Raw genomic sequence first — 18,138 nt, 5'->3', positions numbered from 1 at the left:
TATATATATATATATTTGCTAAAAGTAATCAAATTAAGTTTATCCAAGTAAATATATTAAGTTGTCATATTAACACAAATGTAAATGAAGTAAGTTTGACTAATTTAATTAAATGCCATGCAATAAATTTTTGCTTTTTATGTTGGCGCTCCGTTTTCTTTCCTCAATTGCATAAATAGGAATTTTGATTTATCCAAAGGAACCAGGCCTTATCCATTATTAAATTAATATTTTAAGATGTTTCACTAGAAAATCAGGATTTTAATAGTTAGATAAAAGTGAACAACTGTAGTGAGGGTTACTCTAACTACAGTCTTTAAGAGCTACTCTCCTGCAACCTTTAGATGCATCCCTGCTCCAACAAACCTGAATGAAATGATTGAATTACTTCTTCTAGATGCCATAGAGTTTGGAAATGAGTTGCTCATTTGATTCAGCTATGTTGGAGAAAGGTTGTGGTTAAAAACCGAAATCCTGAAGACTCCTGCTCTACACTGAACAAAGTCAGCGACGTTGGGAAACCGATTTGTCCTCATGAACCAAAATGATGCATCAGAGCTAAAAACACACTTCTAAGTTCAGAAAGTTACATTTACAGAAAGTTACAACATGACAGCAAACATTTGTGGTTTTAACACTGAAACCTTTTTAAACCTCCATATATCTTGATAAGAGCAACTGGTCCACATTTAGTCTGTATTAGTGAGTTACTTTAAGAGGTGAGTGACGACGGAAAAAAATCCAGGTCTTCACAGTGAAGGTCTGCTGAGAGACGAAATGCAGACGAGGTTTTAGGGTAAACTGCTGAGGAGGGAGATGGAAAAGGGCACCGGGGGGCGGGGAGGATCTGGATCCTGACATACCCCAGAAGGTCTTTTCTCTCTGTTACTGCACCCTCCGTCGCTCATCAATAGTTTATAATGTGGGTCACTGGCAGCCATAAGGTGCCTCCCACTCCTGAGGCCGACTCAAAATGCAGAATTACGGCACACTGAGCTCATCTCTGCAAGGTCATGTGGGGGACAGAGCGGCGAACACTGACACTAATTGGTGAATGAAAGATAGTAATGATAGAGATGGTTTGGATGACTTCTCTTTAACCTCTGTTTAACTTCTGCAGACTACAAATCCAACAAGCACATTCTGCCATGCTTTAGATTTACAGTATGTCTAAGGAAGAGACGCGGGATTTAAACGGCCGTAAAACGTGGTGGGATAAATCACTCCCTCTGAATATACATGAGGAGAGGAAAATATGGAAATATTACATCTCTATGCCTGAGGTAGTAACCTTTTGTTGCCACAACTGAGGAGGACGACATAACTTTACATATTTCTGCTTCATAATCCATTTGAGTAATAATGTTGTCAGCAGATGCAAGGTGAAGAGAGCTGCGATAGAAAAAAGGAAAACGGAGAAGACAAAGGAATTAGGGTAGACGGTGGAAATGAAAGAAGAAAAAAAACAAGCAAAAGGAAATCCCAAATGGATATAAGACGAGGGAGGTAAAGTATTTTTCCCAGAGAAAGGAAGTAATAAGGGTTAAAAAAAAGACAGATACACTATATGCCGCAGCACTGGAGGCCCTCCCCCCTCTCTTTCTTCCTTCCTTACCACAGCTGCAGTGATAAATGTCTCTTTGTATTCTGGACAGAGAACTGCAGGCTACAATGTACTTGTCAAAAGACAGCTGATTCTCCCCCCTACCCCATTTAAACAGAGTATTTTTAATCTTTCCTTTCATAGGAATAGAGCAGGAGACGATAAAACAAATGCCCTGTGCCAAGACGCATAATGCCCAGAAAATCTCCCCCCATTCACTGCCTGTTTGTGTGCAGCTATGAATGCGCTCCCGCAGGTGTAGCATTGACTGGTGTAACTGCATACTATTTGTACTTTTCCCCAAATTTTGCTGCGTCCTTAATCCCCGCTGTGCAGCCACAGTTCCACTATGACGGCCCCTAAACAGGCGTCAGTGCTACAGGTAATGGAGCTGATTATAGCTATCTGGGCTGTGGGCCAGCTGCCAGACTCTGTCCTGCCTGGAGGGAGCTCAGGCCGCCTGGTGTCTGATATCCTGGGATCCCTGTAATACAAGCCTTGCCTTGGCAGTCACTCTGCAACTACCTTGCCCACTTCAAGCCGCACACAGAGGTTCCTTGGAGGAAGTCTATGGGTATAGGATGTCCTCATCAAGTTGTTTACTCCACATTGTATTAGTCTACAGTCCTACCTTTTCATCAACAAGGCTGGAGAAGGGGATTCTTTGGTAAGGGAATGTTATTGGCTCAGAGTGATAATAGAGGATTGGGACCTGGAAGTGGTTTTAATAGGTCAATAAAAAATTATGTACACAGATTGCATTGCTGACATAAAAAAAAAAACAATGTTTTTTTAGGTTATCAGGCGGTGATACATTCTCCCCTGTTGTGCTGTAATTTTTCCAGTCAGCTGAATGGCAGTTCAACCAATAACACCTGAGGCTCATCGAGCCAAGTGGGACAGATCCGAACACCGCGCAGCATGCTGCTTCACGCAGCAGCGCTTCATTTATGATCAGAATATCTTCCTGAAGGTTTCGCTTGAACACAGTCATCCTGGAACCGCAAAGAAAACACGTTTAGGTCCAAATGATCAACGAGTCATATCGAAACAGAGAGGAAGCAAACTGAAATCACCCCGATCCAAATACTAATATATGCAAGACGTAACCGTTTTGTAATTGTGTTAAATAAATGATAAATGATTTATCTACGTGTGTTTTAAATAAAGTGTTGTCCAAACAGAGAATATCAGATCTTACAAACAGGACATCAGAAAAACATGTGAAAATAGATTAGTTCTTTACTTTCTTTCTGTATGAAAGATCTACGCTACTGTCTTTATTAATAGCTTTGCAAAAAATATTAGACTCCTACCATATAAATAGATACATTTTTGGTGAAAGAATCTTATTTTTTAAAATATGTAACTTTGAAAACAAACAGAAATTTGAAAACAAAAGTTAACCATATATCTCATGGCCTTAGTCCTGGGCAGCTTATTGAACATAGACAATTAAAGATACTACTAAATACCTCTGTGTCTGGGGGTACGCGTGACATTTACTCTAGTTGTTACAATGTAATTTAACTTTAATTAATTGAAGAAAGTTTTAACCTAAGGAATTTTCTCAGATCTTTGATTTACTGGTCTGTCCAGATGAACATCAACCTCCCACATGGAAAGCGAATGAACAGATGGATAGTATTTGCTCATCAGTGGTAGTTTTAGACCTTTAATCTTAAACTGAAGTCAAATTATGACCTTTGAACCTGAAGTTTTACAACTCTTGGCATAAACACCAGTTTTAATCCTTAAAATGATTCATATCCAGAGCAAGACGTCATGTTTGGGTCATAAAATAGTCACTGCCATTTATATATAGAGCTGCTTTGGGGGATATAAAATTAAGCATGTTTTTAACCTGCATGTGTCTAAACTAATTGCCTTTTTCCCTGTGTTTCCCCAGTACATCACTTTTCTTGCTTCTTTGTCAATGCTAAATTACCATGGAGACAGGAGGGCTTATTCACCTAAATGTAAGTGGCATTTGCTGAAACAACATCCATCCACTTGGTGCGACTGATGTTATCATTGTCCTTGGGAGAGCGTCTCTATAGATGCCTCGAGAAATGTGAAATTTCAACACACAGGAAAAAAGCCACAGTGAATAACAACTTACAGCAGTTCCTTTGAAGAAACTTGCGTTTTTTGCTGTTATGACAGGCATTTGTGCAGCAGCCTACATGAACCTGCGGTGTGTTTGTAAATGAAGAATGGCAGTTCTGAGAGGATCCTTTGTTAACGCGCGGTTGTATTAAATTTACAGCACATGATGATAAGATAGCCGCTCTGGGGGGTAAATTGGGTTCAGATTACAATCGCCTGTCAATGGCAGAATGCCCATTTTAGTCTGGTGGCAAAGATGCAACAGCATGGAAGCAGTAATTGAAAGAACCTTCAAGTAAATTGAATTTACCTTAAGGTAGATATATGATTATAAATTAGGAATATATTTTGTTGTTATATACATGTATATTATTTTCTGAAGAATTTACAATTTTCTGCATGCTTGCAAATAGTGTTTGATATTTTTATAGTAGCAACACGTCCCATTTCTGAGACACGCAACACTGTTCTTCCACAAGAAAAAGGACAGATCTGAAAAATGAAGACTCCTCCTAGTCTGGTTTCATGTACTAAACATTTGAAACGGTTTAAAAAATGTTGTTAGATATTCCAGTTCATGTTTCAATTGTCTATCTACTGTGGTTTTAATTGCTGTGTTATTCCTAACAACAAAAATAATAAATGCTCCCTTTTTGTTTAATCACAAATCCAGATAAAAAAATTCTTCATCTCAAACTGTGTTTTCAAAAAATCTCTTAGGATAAAATCATCCAGTCTTTTTGGTTCTTAAGTATTTCAGATTTTAACTTGAGATGATTGTAGTCGAAACTCTCAAAAAACTGTAAGATATTAGTCTGGCATGTTCTGAATCAACTTATTCTACAAAAGGTTGATTCAGTATGTAAGCATTTCAAATTTTGAACAAGACTTGACTAAAGCCAGTCTGTTAAATAAATCCTTATTAGTTCAGCTTGTGAAGCTCTAACATGTCGCTAACATTTAGCCACCAGCATTGTTTCAGCAATGCTGCTAGATAAACAACTTAACTGGACAGAAGATTTTTCTAGGACTTGCTCTACAGTAGGTTATTTCATATTTTATCACAGATAATTAAATGCAGTCTGGACCCAAGAAAAAAACTATGAAATAGCTGTTTGCTAACATTCGCATTGTTGGCAGCTCATCTTTCTGACACAGTTTGTTGAGAAATAACCTGGAACAGAGTTTGTTTTTTTTTTTAATATATGAAATACATATTTTTATAATAAAGCAGGGATGGATTTCTGACATGTTACAAAATGTGTGTTTTAAATCCCTGCTGGCAGGAAGCTTTGAAAGGGAGACCTTTATTGCTTCAGCTTGTGCATAAGGATACGCTGCATTCAATAGTAAATACACAAAAGGTTGCATGGCCTCTGGACGATATAAATAATGTGTGGTAGAATTGCGCAGGGCATGTTCCCTGTTTGGAAAATGCAAATGCACACCAACAGGTGTCTTTCTCTGTAGGCATTGCTTTAATGTAACAAGGTACATTTGAAAGTGACACAAGCCAAACCCACGAGGCATTTGTGATTTCAGTACTAATGTTACTGCAGTCCTCACTGCTTTGTTTTACCCCACAGTCATGGTTGCTCCTTGCTTTGAATTACAGTGGGAAGCGGCTTGTGTCCACGCTGCGACCTCAAAGAATTAAACACAATGCAGTGCGGTTAGAAAAATGGCTGCTGCCTTAGTTCCTCAGACGAGAACAGGATCAATCAGGGCCACAAAAGGCAAGCAAACTGGAGACAACGCTGTAGCGCCGCTTCTTGAATTTCACTCTTCTCCTCCCTTCCTACCCGCAGCATTTCTTTATTCATCTTTCTCCCTGTGCCTCTCTCTTTTCCACTCCATTTCTGATTAACCTTTATAGACGCACATCTGCATGCACACAGAGGCCCCTCAGTGTGTTGTGTACGCACACTCTCAGATGGATTTAAGATTCAGGTACTCTCCCCTTCTCTCTTTAATACACACTCGGCCCCCATCAACTTCTGTGCATTACCTGCTCTTAATCTCCTTCCCTCTGTCTGGGATCACCCTGATCCCCCTGTTTTCCCATCTGCTGCTGATTGGGACCCAGCTTGGCAAGGTGTTCAACAAACAACCGCGATTCTCTTGGTTTCTGCGGAGATTATTAACACACCTAGCATGGCACAGCGTCATGAATAAGCAATGGAGATCCGGAGACCTATTTTCTGTCTGCCTCTGTGTTTCCTCCCTCTCTCCAAGTCTCTGTCTCTCACTCTCCCTCCCTCTCTCTCTTTTTTTTCTTTGCCCCGTCTCGTTGTGAACTGAATGCCAGGATTGTCTAAAAAATGAGCTGTCAGTGGAGGGCCTGCAACGAGATACATCAGGCTCATTGTGAGCTCTAGAAAATAATGAACTATTCCCATTTCTCTCTCTGATATGTTCAATACGCTATCCATGACAAGTGCAAAGAGATAAGCAGTCCCCTCTTGAGCTGATTAAATACACTGAGTACATTCAGAAGAGCTTTGACAGCACGAGGGTTCAGCCGAAGTCATTATGGTATTATAACGTTACTATATGTTTTCCGTCTCGACTGGAAATGAAGACCTTTTGTGTGCGGCTTGTCTCTGTGCTCCGTTACAGACGCTACCCGGTGGCAGCAAATGTATACAGACAATAAAAACAGAGCTGGTTAATAATGTCTGGTTTTCCACTACAGGATTTCAAAGAGATTTAAAAAAAACAAAAAAAAAACAGATCATTTCTGTATGCGTTTAGGTTGTTGACACCATAAAAGACCCCAGAATGAAGGTGATCAACTTGCAATAGCTGGTAAACACCAAAGTGGCGACTTTACACTGATTTTGACATACATGGATTAGTATTTTCACTATTTTTAACCAGCTCGTAAAATGACAGAAATGAAAATAACGCCAACCCCTTTTGAAAGAAGTTTAAAAATATGTTGATATTGTTGCAGATTACCGTATTTTCCAGACTATAGAGCGAACCTTACTATAAGCCGCATCTACAAAGTTTTTTTGTGTGTTTGTTTGATTCTTTTAAACTGGAAACTTACATATATAAGCCGCTGGTATCTCCACCGCTCTCGGTTTTTAAGCAGCCCTGCCTCTCCAAAGCCGAACCATGGATTCGTTCACGCAGTGGCTCTATTTCCCTCCTCTACCACCAGATCGATGGCCTTCAACTTAAAAGTGGCATCATATGAACTTCTTCGTGTGGTTTTCATGATGAGAGGGTTTGAGTTTGAAAACATCTCTCCGCCGTGCCTGCTGCTAGCATGTGCTTGTTCTAAATGAAAATTGGTGCATTCTTCTTTGATTTCCAATTTTGACTTCCAATGATTCACTTCCTGTTAAAGAGCCCCCTGGTGGTTGAAGAAAAATCCACAGAAAAGCCGCACCAGTTCTAAGGCATGGGAAAAAAGTAGCGGTTTATAGTCTGAAATATACGGTGTATATATATATATATATATATGTATATATATATGTATATATGAGCGTGTTTTCTGAGTGTGTCGTTAGTTTTTACTGTAATTATGCTGCTGCTGTCTTTGCCAGGTCTCCCTTGTAGATCTCTGATCTCAGTGGAACTAAACTGGTAACATAAAAGTTAAATAAAATAAAGACAGGCTTATGAAATGTTGCTTTCTTCTGTAAGATGGGAGGTTTAATGCCCAACATGTCTCAACTCGTACCTACCAGAGAATGTTTTTTAACTGTTTTGACAACTAAGGACTTAGAAGTGCTTTCTTTTAATCTTGTAATCTAATTATAGTCTACTGTAGGAAAATGTTGCAATGGGACTCCAGTAAACTGAATTAGAGTTATTCTAGTATAATCAGGGCACATAATCTCTCACAATTCATAAAATTCAGCTGTCTTAATTCATAAAAGTTTACTCCAAAATACAATATTTAACTGAATTAAATTACATGTGAGATTTGAACATTTAATGGGAATTTATCTCTAATTAATGGAAAAACTTGATTACAAAAGCAACAAACACACACTCTATGATTTAATTTCCTAAATGTCCCCTCTTTGGGGAAAATAAAGAATATTTCTATTAAATCCAGAGGTACAAAATGGTTTCTTTATGAAACAGAAATGACAGTATTGACGGAGAAGTATTGGCACGGACTGGCGAAGGAGTGAATTAACCTGCAGCTGCAAACATCTTCTTGCAAACTGCTCCATCTCTCATTATCCTAAAACTCATGCAGGGCTCATAAAACACAACTCAAACTTTTTGCTGGAGTCAATCAGAAAACAAATAAAAACTTTTGAATGAGTAATTTGATTTAAAATATGTAAAAATGAGGAGAAATCAATTGCAGTCGCCTCATAATAACTCAGCTTATGCCTCAGGTGACGCCACCACATCCATGAGAGGGTGGAAGTTAGTTTCTGAGGTTTATTGATATTTAAACAAGTATCATCAAACTAGGAAGATGAATAGTAAACCTGATCATGGCATGTTGTTTTATAGTTGATGAACTGCATGTGAAGTGAGTTACAGAAAAGTCCGGGATGCAGCTTTAAAGAAGAGCAGCCACAGGGGATGTTTGCAAAAAGACGTCAGGCAGCCAAAATGTGCCACATTTGTTTTCACTTGTCTCCAATAACGTCATGAAAAAAGGAAGAGTACATTTTCAAACGATTCTTGGAAAAAAAAATTGTCAGTATGCTTTTGAAAATATGGCAAAAACTAACCTGGAGGTTGTGAGCAATTTAGAAAGAAAAAAAAACTTAAAGGAGAAATGAAAGCTGCGTTTGAACAGAAACATTTTTTTCTTTTCCAAATCGCTCAGTGGGAAGGAAAAAGAGCAAAAAACTCACATCTTTCCCTCTAGTCACATGAGTCGTTTTTTACAAGGTGCAAAATCAATATCAGTCTGCTCTGTTTTATTATATTAGGTGTAATTTCAATATGACACAGCCAGGCACCGCACAGTGTAACAGAATTTCATTCACTGATAAGCACCATAAAAAAGATAAGCCCAGATGGACACGGCTTGGAATGATATTTTATTTCCTTCTCTTTTTTATCCTCACGTCTCCACAACTCGGAGGCAAAAATCTGCATGTCGGCTTGTTCATTACAGACTCCACTACACCTGCTAGCAAGCATGGAGTGTGTTTGCACTCTATCTACCTTAATGTTGCACCCAGCTCTTTGTCACTGTCAGCCATTTTACCTCCACCGGTTCCCACATTAAATTAGGCAAATCCAAATCAAAATGGATGGTCTCAGAGTGGAGTTCACTTGTTAATCTAATCATAAAGAATCACAATGCAACATGTGTCTTGTACAGCAGTTTTGATGCCTAATTCAATCAGATGTTGTTTGGGAATCAGTCACATCCTCTGGCAAATTCCCATTTACCTCATAGCAAGAGGAATGGAGAAAAAAATCCCTCCTGCCTGTCAGGGATTTTGTTTCTTCTTCCCTTTTTATTTTCCCTCACTAAGACTGCTTAGTAGACTCTCAGCTCATCTCTCAATCTCCGTCTCCCTTGCACACAGACTCTCTCCGCCTCCTGTAGTGTTGTCAGCACAGCCCCGTTCCTGTTGCCTTCCTGATTCTGACACCTGTCAGCATTTTTCGTTAGTAGATCAGAGAACTGCAAACTAGAAATGTTCCCGTGCCGAATTTAGGGCAAGTTCGTGGCAGAAACATGTGAGGTGCCTTTACTCTTCCTCTAATTCAACAGGGGGAAAGGGAAGTGCTTGACTGGCACAAAGTTTGGGAGATGTGGGTTGAAGGTGTTTGCAGTCTGAAGAAAGTAGAGAGAAAGAGAGAGAGAGAGAGAGAGAGAGAAGAAAGGTGGAAGGAGGGGGAGGAGGGGCTTAAATCAATTAGGAACAGTGAAACCCTGCGGATCTACTGATGGAAAAAGGGAATATGAGGAAATGTGCAGCCCACAAAGGGGGCTTCCATTCCTGGGCTTCAGCTTCAGGCACACACCCACAGGGAGCTAACAGATAGATGAGAGATATTCTCCAGAGGTGGAGGCCGAGGAATATGTCAGAAATAAAGGCGCCCGGTTCCCTGCTCTGGCTAATTGAGCAGTCCTGCATCCCATTTGAGACTAGCAGCCCAGGCAGGACTCAATCTACTTGATGAGCACTTATATAGTGACCTGGAAACAATACCGAAACCTGCTGCAAACCCTCTAAAACCAGAAAATGGCAACGCCGCAAACGACGCGGCGCCCCCGTCTTTTCCACTCCTGCTGAGGTAAGTTGAGCGACTTAACAATACATGAATCTTAATCCTTGAAAACCATAGCTCATCCACATCCAAGAGGAATTACAATGTGAGCTACAACAATCAAAGAAAGTCGGAAAAAATAGATTAAGCTCCCTTTGTCAGCAGCCTCCTCAGAGCCGGCTCCCCTGACACTAATGGTTCCACAGAGCAGAAGCTAGCAGGTCCCCTATTTCAACAAAATCCCCCTTAACTTCACAGACATGCCTGTAAAGATAAAGAGGAATTCATTACATGTAGTTCTTCTCCTCAGTTTACAGCTGCAGCGACTTCATCCTTTTATTCAACTGGCAGATTTCATGTTAAAGATACCCTTCCGTTTATAGATTTTAAGAGATTTAAAATAATTTGGTCCTCAGATGCTTTCCAAATCTGATCCACAGGGTTGAGGGATGTTTAAGGTCAGCTCGCTGAAAGGAGCACACACTCCTCTTTAGGCAGGGATTCAACAAGGAGTTATTCACTCAGATGTAAGTCGAAAATCTCTTCACAAGCACTTCACTGAACGTCACCTCGGTAAGCCGGGGGAGAAATAATGGCTAGAGGAAAGTCCAACCCACCAGGGACGCAACACCGTTACTGGTCTGTCCCTCACTGGGATCACCAAGTGGGGTTGACGGACACCTTTAAAAATTTGAGGTTCCTCTGTCTTTGTCTAACACAGCATGTCTTCTGGGCAGACAATGCTTCCAGGGGAGGACCTGTCATGAGGAACAAATAGGCCAATCAGAAGTGATGATTTTTGATTTTAGAAATCTTATACATAGCAGCTTAGACTTCCTCTTCAGCATCTGAGACAAAATTATGGGTGCACCGATTGCAGTTTTCTGGCCGATTACCGATCTTTAAAAAACCTATCCGGCCGATTCCAATTTTGGCTGATACCAAAGCTTTTTGTCTGAAATATTGATCAATATACCAAGAAAGTTGCTGGTGGTCATGTCCGGCCCACCAGACATGACCATGTAAAAATCGGCCAATCACCGATCTCCCAAAAATAAGGAAGTAGCTGTGCATGAAAAGCATGAAAAGTTTTTTTTTTCATTACTATTTTGAGACATTAACGCCCAAAGTTGCTCATTTTTTTTCTAAATCACAAAATCCAACCAGTGGCACAAAAGAGCAAAGAGGCTTTAAAAGTGACAAATTCAGCAATTTAGTTCACTCTATTTTATCTATTTATTTATATTAACCAGCTTTCGACTTTCCTTCATGATGCAAGTGTCTGAATGTTTGTCAAGTAGTAGAAAGATCACAAATAGGTCAAAGTTTAGGAGAGATACAGGAATGTAAAATCATAGATACCAATTTTTAAGGTGGAGTATGAATAGGATATGCTAACTGGCTAATTCCTGGTTTATCTACTGTTTTTAAGTTCATGCTTTTTTTTATTAAAATCCCTGAACTCCACTAGGCTTCTGGTTTTGTTGTGCTCACCCCAATATTATTAGCGGCCCCCATCTGGACACCTCTGAAAACATTTCCTGGAGACGCCCTTAATTCCTGATCAGAGAGGAGGGAAAAATCCATTGTGTTGTGGCTAGTTAGCGGCTCAATGCTGTCACACAATCAGATTCCCACATGAAGGTTAACAGAATGAAGGGAAGGTCGGGTCTTTGTCTAAAGGTAGCGGCTTGTCTCCTGGGCAAACAAAGCCTTTGCATGGCACTGGGAATGGTAAACATTTGCATGGTGAAAAGCCCCAGAGTTTAACCCTTCCTCCCTTTCCTCTTACAACTTCCTTTTATCAACACAAGAGAAAAGAACAATAAAAGTCAAATACAGACACACAAAAAGTAGGTGCTGCTATCCTTAGCTAGCGTGCTGCTGTAGTCCTTTGGCAATCGCAGTCTCTCAACTTGTTTTCTGCTTTAGCTGGCAGGAGACGCACAGCACACTACACAGCAGATTTACTCCCAGAAGACATCTAAACAGCGGGGCGTTTAGCTGAGATGCCGCTTTGTTTTCTAAAAATCCCCCCCTATTCACACAACAGAAAAGTGTCCGTTTTTTTGTTGTTTTTTTTTTTTGTCAATTAAAACAGACGATCTCAAAGTAAAATGCACATCAGCACATAATGTGTAACCACTGTACCTCTCATCTTCCATAAACCTCAAAGGTTGTTTTTCCGCCTTCATGCTCAAGTCGGTTCGTACGGAGGGGTAAAACAAGCAGCAGGGAAACGACAGAGCCGCGGCGTTCTCCCGAGGCGCTCCGGAGATATTCTGATCATGTGAAACTCGCATAAACCGGGAGAGACGGATTCAACTGTGCATCATGTGCCCATCACTGTCAGCCTTCTCTGCCCTTCAACTGTGTAATTAGACCATTGAGATGGAAACAGGGGACAATTTCATCCACCATGTCATTACATTTCTGCATGTCATCTTTGGGCAAATCATTTAACAACTATGAACAGCCCCTCTGGTGTGACCACTGTAGCAGACTGACATCCAAAACAATGGGGAAAAGAAAGATCCGAGTCAGCCATTAGCTTCCCGACAGTCTTTACAGAACTCCTCTGAGTCTCTGGTATCGCAGTTTTAGACATTTCTTGGCTTACATTTCCATAATTCCCAGTCAATCCATTAAGATCCAGCAAAAACAAGAGAATGAAGGAATGGACAGAGTGAAAGGTGGATTCATCAATGGGTGAATACTGGAGAATGGATGGACAGACAGATGGTGAGAAGATTGATAAAAGAGAGATGGATGGACAGATAGTAGAGCATGTTTTTCTTTTGTAAAGTTTGACGTGTCACCAAAAAAATCTCCCTAACCAGCTTTGAAAGAAAGACAAACAGGCGGATAGACGGATGAATGGATGGATAGACAGTTGGAAGGACGACTGGACGGATGAAATAATTGTTAAACTGATTAAAAGAGATCCTCTTGGATGGACGGATAGATGGATACAACTTTTGAACAATGGGTCCAGGAATTAAAGAATAAATTTTTCCAGCCTTATCTATGCCAGAAAAAATAAATCTAATTCCACATTTTTCCATAATTTTCCGCAGCGTGGAGGAACCTCGTCTTTACCAAAAGGAAACGCTGGGGGAAAAGTGACTCTGCGGCGAGTGGAGATGAAAGAGGAAGAAAAGAAAAAGCCAATAAGAAGCAAACACATTGTAATTCCACACAGATACTCTGTTATCATCTATTTTACTCTGGTCAAAAGAATGGACAGCTCTGTGAAATAGCCTCTTGTTCTGTTTACCGGCAGTGTTGTGCTGCATTAGACATTCAGGAGACACGCTTCCATTTTGCTGAAACAGATACAATCATCGGTGGTGTTAATGAAAAACGCACCGCCTCAGAGAGCTCTCCCCCTTGTAATATTCTTCATGTACATTATTTCTAATTGTCTCCAATAATGAGATCCCACTACCAGAAGACCTGTCAGTGTGCATTCTTTGGAGGCATAAGGATTTTTTTTTAATTTATTTTTCGCAGGTTGTGAAGTAATTACAGCTGGCAACCACTAGACAGTCAATTCACTTTTCTGCGCCTATTAAAGGCCGACGCTGCCGGGCGAACACCCGGGACAATTCGGTTCTAATGGTCACCATTCGCTCTGACCCCGCACACCTGCATCTGCATCTCTCAGCCAAAAAAAAAAGCATCAACAATAAAAAAAACGAGAGCTGCCGGCCAGAAAGACAGATGCATTTGTATCGCTCAATTCTCGATGAACATAAAATGAAGGTTGCATGATGTTATTGTTCCCCCGTCAAACGACATAAACGGCAAAACTGCTCCAAGTGAAGCATCTGGTTGGGTAAATACGCCAAGATGAGCCTGCAGACATCTTTTGCTGCATTTCAAGCCACACCCACAAACTTAACAGGCTACTGGTAAAAATAGATGGCTAAATAATTCAGATAAATCACATCGTGTTCATTCTTGAACATGATGCATATTTTTAAAGCAGGATTCCTTCCCGCCTGTCTTTGGCTCATTCAAACCTCCTGCCTTACGTGAACTAAAGAAGCAAGAAAATGAATTAGTGAGTGACTAGACGGTGTTTTCTGGGGCATTGTTGGTGTGAAATGAGCCAAAATTGTTTTGATGTCAAACAGGAAGAGAAACCTTGCGCACGCTGAAGGAACTGGAGCAAATGTGACATGCGGGCAAGCAAAGGAATTCCTCCACAAACGCTTTTCATTCAAACTCTAATTACGAGCTAAACTGCTAATTTTCAGATCATCTCAAATTGTTGGACCATTTTCACACATGTTGGCGAGCCGCAGCACCTGTGTGTGCAGTTTCCTTTGAGCTCATAAATACCCCCAGCAGCATCCTGAAACAGCTTCATCCTGCTATTCTCCTCTCGCTGACCCCCGCTCTCTGAACCAACACGACCTTGTCACCTGACCCCTGCCGGAGGAGTAAATGTTTCTTTTTTAAAACAGCCGATCAGAAATGAAACATCAACATTAATTCCCTGCTAAACGCTCCCACTGAATAATGGATGAGGACACAAGCGAAGATATGTAGATTTCCACCTTCTGCTCTAATTGCTGCCATTCAAACACGTCTGAAGTCGCCCTCGCTTCGAGAGCCGGCTTGGCTGCTATCAGTCAATGAAGTTGCCTAAGCTGGAATCAAAGGGTGGCCTTATCTGTCAGAGATCCCTCACATTAGCTGAGAGCAGGACATCAAAGACAAAAAAAGGGGGGGATGTTATTTATGCACATCTGATACCTGCAGTGGACATAATGGATCTTAAAAGATGTCCTGGTTGAGTAAAAACGGACTCAAGCACACACACAAACACACAAATCCATATTGGGCCCTATTTTGAAAGTGGAAACAGCGTCCTCCAAACCTCTTAACGCGCTCAGCCTGCACACATAACAACAGGCGAGTACTTCCTTACCTTGGTCTGGCAGCTGGCAAACATTGGGAGGGACGGTCATGTTCAGCATGTCATTGACAGCAGTGTCAACATAGTGTCCTCTCTGGACGTCATGTTCGCTGTCGGTCTGGTCGCTCTCCTCGTGGCCGCTGTCCTTCAGGCTGTTGCCCTCCAGGTCCTTGAACGTTGATGTGCTACATGGGGGCCAGGAGGGAGAAAAGGGAAATGTTGATTAACTGTCACATCACCTTTTCTAACACGGTGCTCATTGTCGCTTGGTCCCTGATGGATTTTGACTAGCTGCCTGTCTTTTAATCTTCTCCCCCCCCCACAAACAGAACATAGAGAAACTGGCTGGCCTATTTTTGGAAACTCCACTCTCCAATCTTTTTATAACCAGTGAACACACCATATTTAAACTCTCTTTGGTATGGAAGTTGTTACTGCAGGAAGACGACTCAATGTTTTTGAGTTTTGGTTGTGTCAAGCCTGACTTTTTCAGGTTCTTATGTTTTGAGCAATTAATACCAAATGAAATGGACCCAGAGCTGATTTTAGCAGAAAACAGAACGTTTGAACATGTTCTGGGCTGGAAACACTCTTGGATTTTGAGGCTGTTGTTGAAAAAGGTTTCATATTTTCCTATTTATAACATACAGGATTTAAAATTGTGGAAATTTCTAGCTTAAGGTAATTGATTCTATTCATTAGGAAACGCAGAGAAAATCCTGAGGATATTGGACTAATCAGTAATGGGTTGATGGTTATTTTGATACATCATTTTGTGTTTTTGCAGTTTTTATTCATCTGCTGCAGGATATTTTGTGTCAACCAGTTTGAGACCTCAAAGAGAAGATTTCATTTAAGTAATTTTTTATAATTGACTCAAACCTACTGTCATTTTAATATGATAAAGAATTAAGTTATTTGTAAGATTTGGGTAATTTATTGCTATTTATCTCTAAAATATGTTACCACAAAGAGCATGAAACTAATATCTAAGTGCATGGAAGCAGGAAAGAATGAAATATCAAGGCACAGATATGAAATGGAGTCATAAAGTGACAAAGGAAAATCTGAGCTGGAGTAATCACTAACATCGAATACTAAAGACAATTTAAAATTCATTTATCTTTTCTAAAAAATAAAATAAAATAAAAAAAAATTGTAAAACTTTGTTTTACAATAAATCACCAATTCTTCCACTGATAAAAAAAAATAACTAGTGATTTCTTTCCTGAAAGCTAGAAATAAGTATTTTGAACCTTTTTAAAGAGAAATATTAATCTGTTTAAGTCTATCATCAGTTCAAAGTATCATAGTTACTGGAGGGAAGCATTTCCCTACAAATCTCTGATTGCTGTGTCCATAAATACGCAACATTTCCAGGGATTCAAACCTGAATAGTAGTAATTTATTTTAGAATAAGTTACCGTTAAGCACTACACCTTTGAAAAGAAAAGTCTATGTCTGGCTTCTGTTTGCAGTTTCCACAAGATAAGAAGGAGGTGCAAATCTTTTGAGAGCTTTTATGGATTAAGCACATATTTCTGAACCTCACAAAGAAAGTATGCGGTGATTCAGACGGGGACATTGTGGATGGATGCGCCGCCTTCAAGGACATTTCAACGAACAAACAGGAGGCACTCGCTCACTACAATCAAACAAATACTGCAGTAATCAGGAATTCCTGGAAGGGAGACGGATGAAGAAAGGCGCTGGAAGCATACAAACGGAGCATCTGTCTTGTTTGGGGCTCACAGTCAATAAAGATGGTGGGGTGTTGGGGCCACAATCAACAGCTGCACAGTAACAGCGTGATTTCCCCTCGTTTGATTCCCTTCCCACTGGAACAAATCCTACTTTACAAACAACACTAAACTGGAATGAACACGTTTCTTGCACGAGAGAGAAAATAAGACGCGTTGGTTTGTGAGGAGGGGGGGAAGAAACCAGCGTAAACAAAAAGGTACGGTAAAGTAAAAGGTGGAACAGGAGGAAGTGAAGGACAGTACAAGGTAGAGCTGCATTCCTCGGCCCAAGCTGGGAGAGAGGACCGCAGCGGAGGTAATGCCGGCTCTGATGTTATCACTGTAATTGCACCTGTCCCAGACCATAGGCTCCCCGGCTCCTGGGGGGATTTCTTTGTAGTATCCTGCAGAGGCCCACACTTGAATGCTCTTTGTTTATATTAATGCAAGGAATCTTTTTTTTTTTTTGAAAGCGGGAGGGATGAAGTAAGGAGGGGGAATTACCTTAATGGGTTTTCAAAAGGGCGGCACGGCCTCAAACAAAAGAAAGGCTTGATTGTTTTACCGCAGGTAAAAATCCAAGAGCTGCAGCAGGAACAGTTAGAAACCCTCCGGAGGCTGCAAGGAATTTCACTTTGACCCCCTTCAAAACAGTGACGCTGAATTCCTGCAGCCCTATCAAGTGTCCTGCATCAAGTGGGCTGAGCAACAATGCACAAAGAAAACATTTATTCTTTGATTCTTCACACAAGGAGACCTCAAGTGTGTGTTATTCATGAAAGTGTTGCCTTGAACACCTCCAGAGAAAACCTTTAAATAGCGTTGAGGAGCTGCTTTAGTCCGTGTGAAAGTCTGAACTCTGGAAAACTTAGAATGTGGAAGAATTTAGTACTTTGTGGATTTAATCTAATAAATCTTAGTTTGTTTGTTTTTTTACAAAGTGTCTCATAAACAGGTTTCCTACACAATACAAAACACAGAAGGCTTTAGTGCCTTGTTTCCTTCTTTGTCCTCCTCTCTTCTCTCCTTCCTTCATTCCTTTTCTATTTTTTTCCTTCTGTCCTTCCTTGCTGTACTTCCTTTTGTTGCTTGTATCCTTTTTGTTTCCGTTCTCTCTTTCCTTGCTCCCATCCCCTTTGTTTCCTTCCTTCCTTTCCTTCTTTCCTTACTTGTATCCTCTTCTTTCCATTCCTTCTTTTCTTACACTTATCCCATTTTTCCTTCCTTCTCTCTTTCCTTCTTTCCTCACTTGTATCCTCTTAGTTTCCTTCCATGTACCCTTATTTCCTTCATTTCTGTCTTCCTACAATCCTTATTTGTTTGTATCCCATCTTTTCTCTTTCCTTCTGATTTTTTGAATCCTGCTCACTGTGGAAATGTCTATCAAATATTCATGGTGAATTTACTATTACTATTTTACATTTTAAATATCAATGTTAAGAACCGAGACCCTCTGGAAAGTTGAGTCTGGAAAAGTCTGCAATCTGAACATGAAGGAGAAAAGCAGGAACTGTAAACGGGTCGGTGCCTCTGCCTGTCTCCCT

At 40.5% G+C, this 18,138-nt stretch overlaps 1 protein-coding gene across 7 annotated transcripts in view; it reads right to left on the bottom strand.

Moving 5' to 3' along the window:
• pcdh19 (protocadherin 19) overlaps positions 1 to 18,138 on the bottom strand; it is an 80,180-nt gene that overhangs the window by 18,660 nt on the left and 43,382 nt on the right. For 4 of the 7 annotated variants that reach the window (XM_007573642.2, XM_016661566.1, XM_007573644.2 and 1 more), the window contains exon 4: positions 14,865 to 15,037. In XM_007573642.2, the coding sequence (XP_007573704.1) occupies positions 14,865 to 15,037 (173 nt within the window). Of the gene's footprint in view, positions 1 to 14,864; positions 15,050 to 18,138 lie in introns of all 7 variants that reach the window. The other 3 variants (XM_007573641.2, XM_016661565.1, XM_007573643.2) reach the window with 1 other exon arrangement.

The sequence above is a fragment of the Poecilia formosa genome, unplaced genomic scaffold (assembly GCF_000485575.1).
Source record: "Poecilia formosa unplaced genomic scaffold, Poecilia_formosa-5.1.2 Scaffold336, whole genome shotgun sequence".
Classification (NCBI taxonomy): Eukaryota; Metazoa; Chordata; class Actinopteri; order Cyprinodontiformes; family Poeciliidae; genus Poecilia; species Poecilia formosa.
This window is presented reverse-complemented; position numbering and strand designations above follow the sequence as displayed.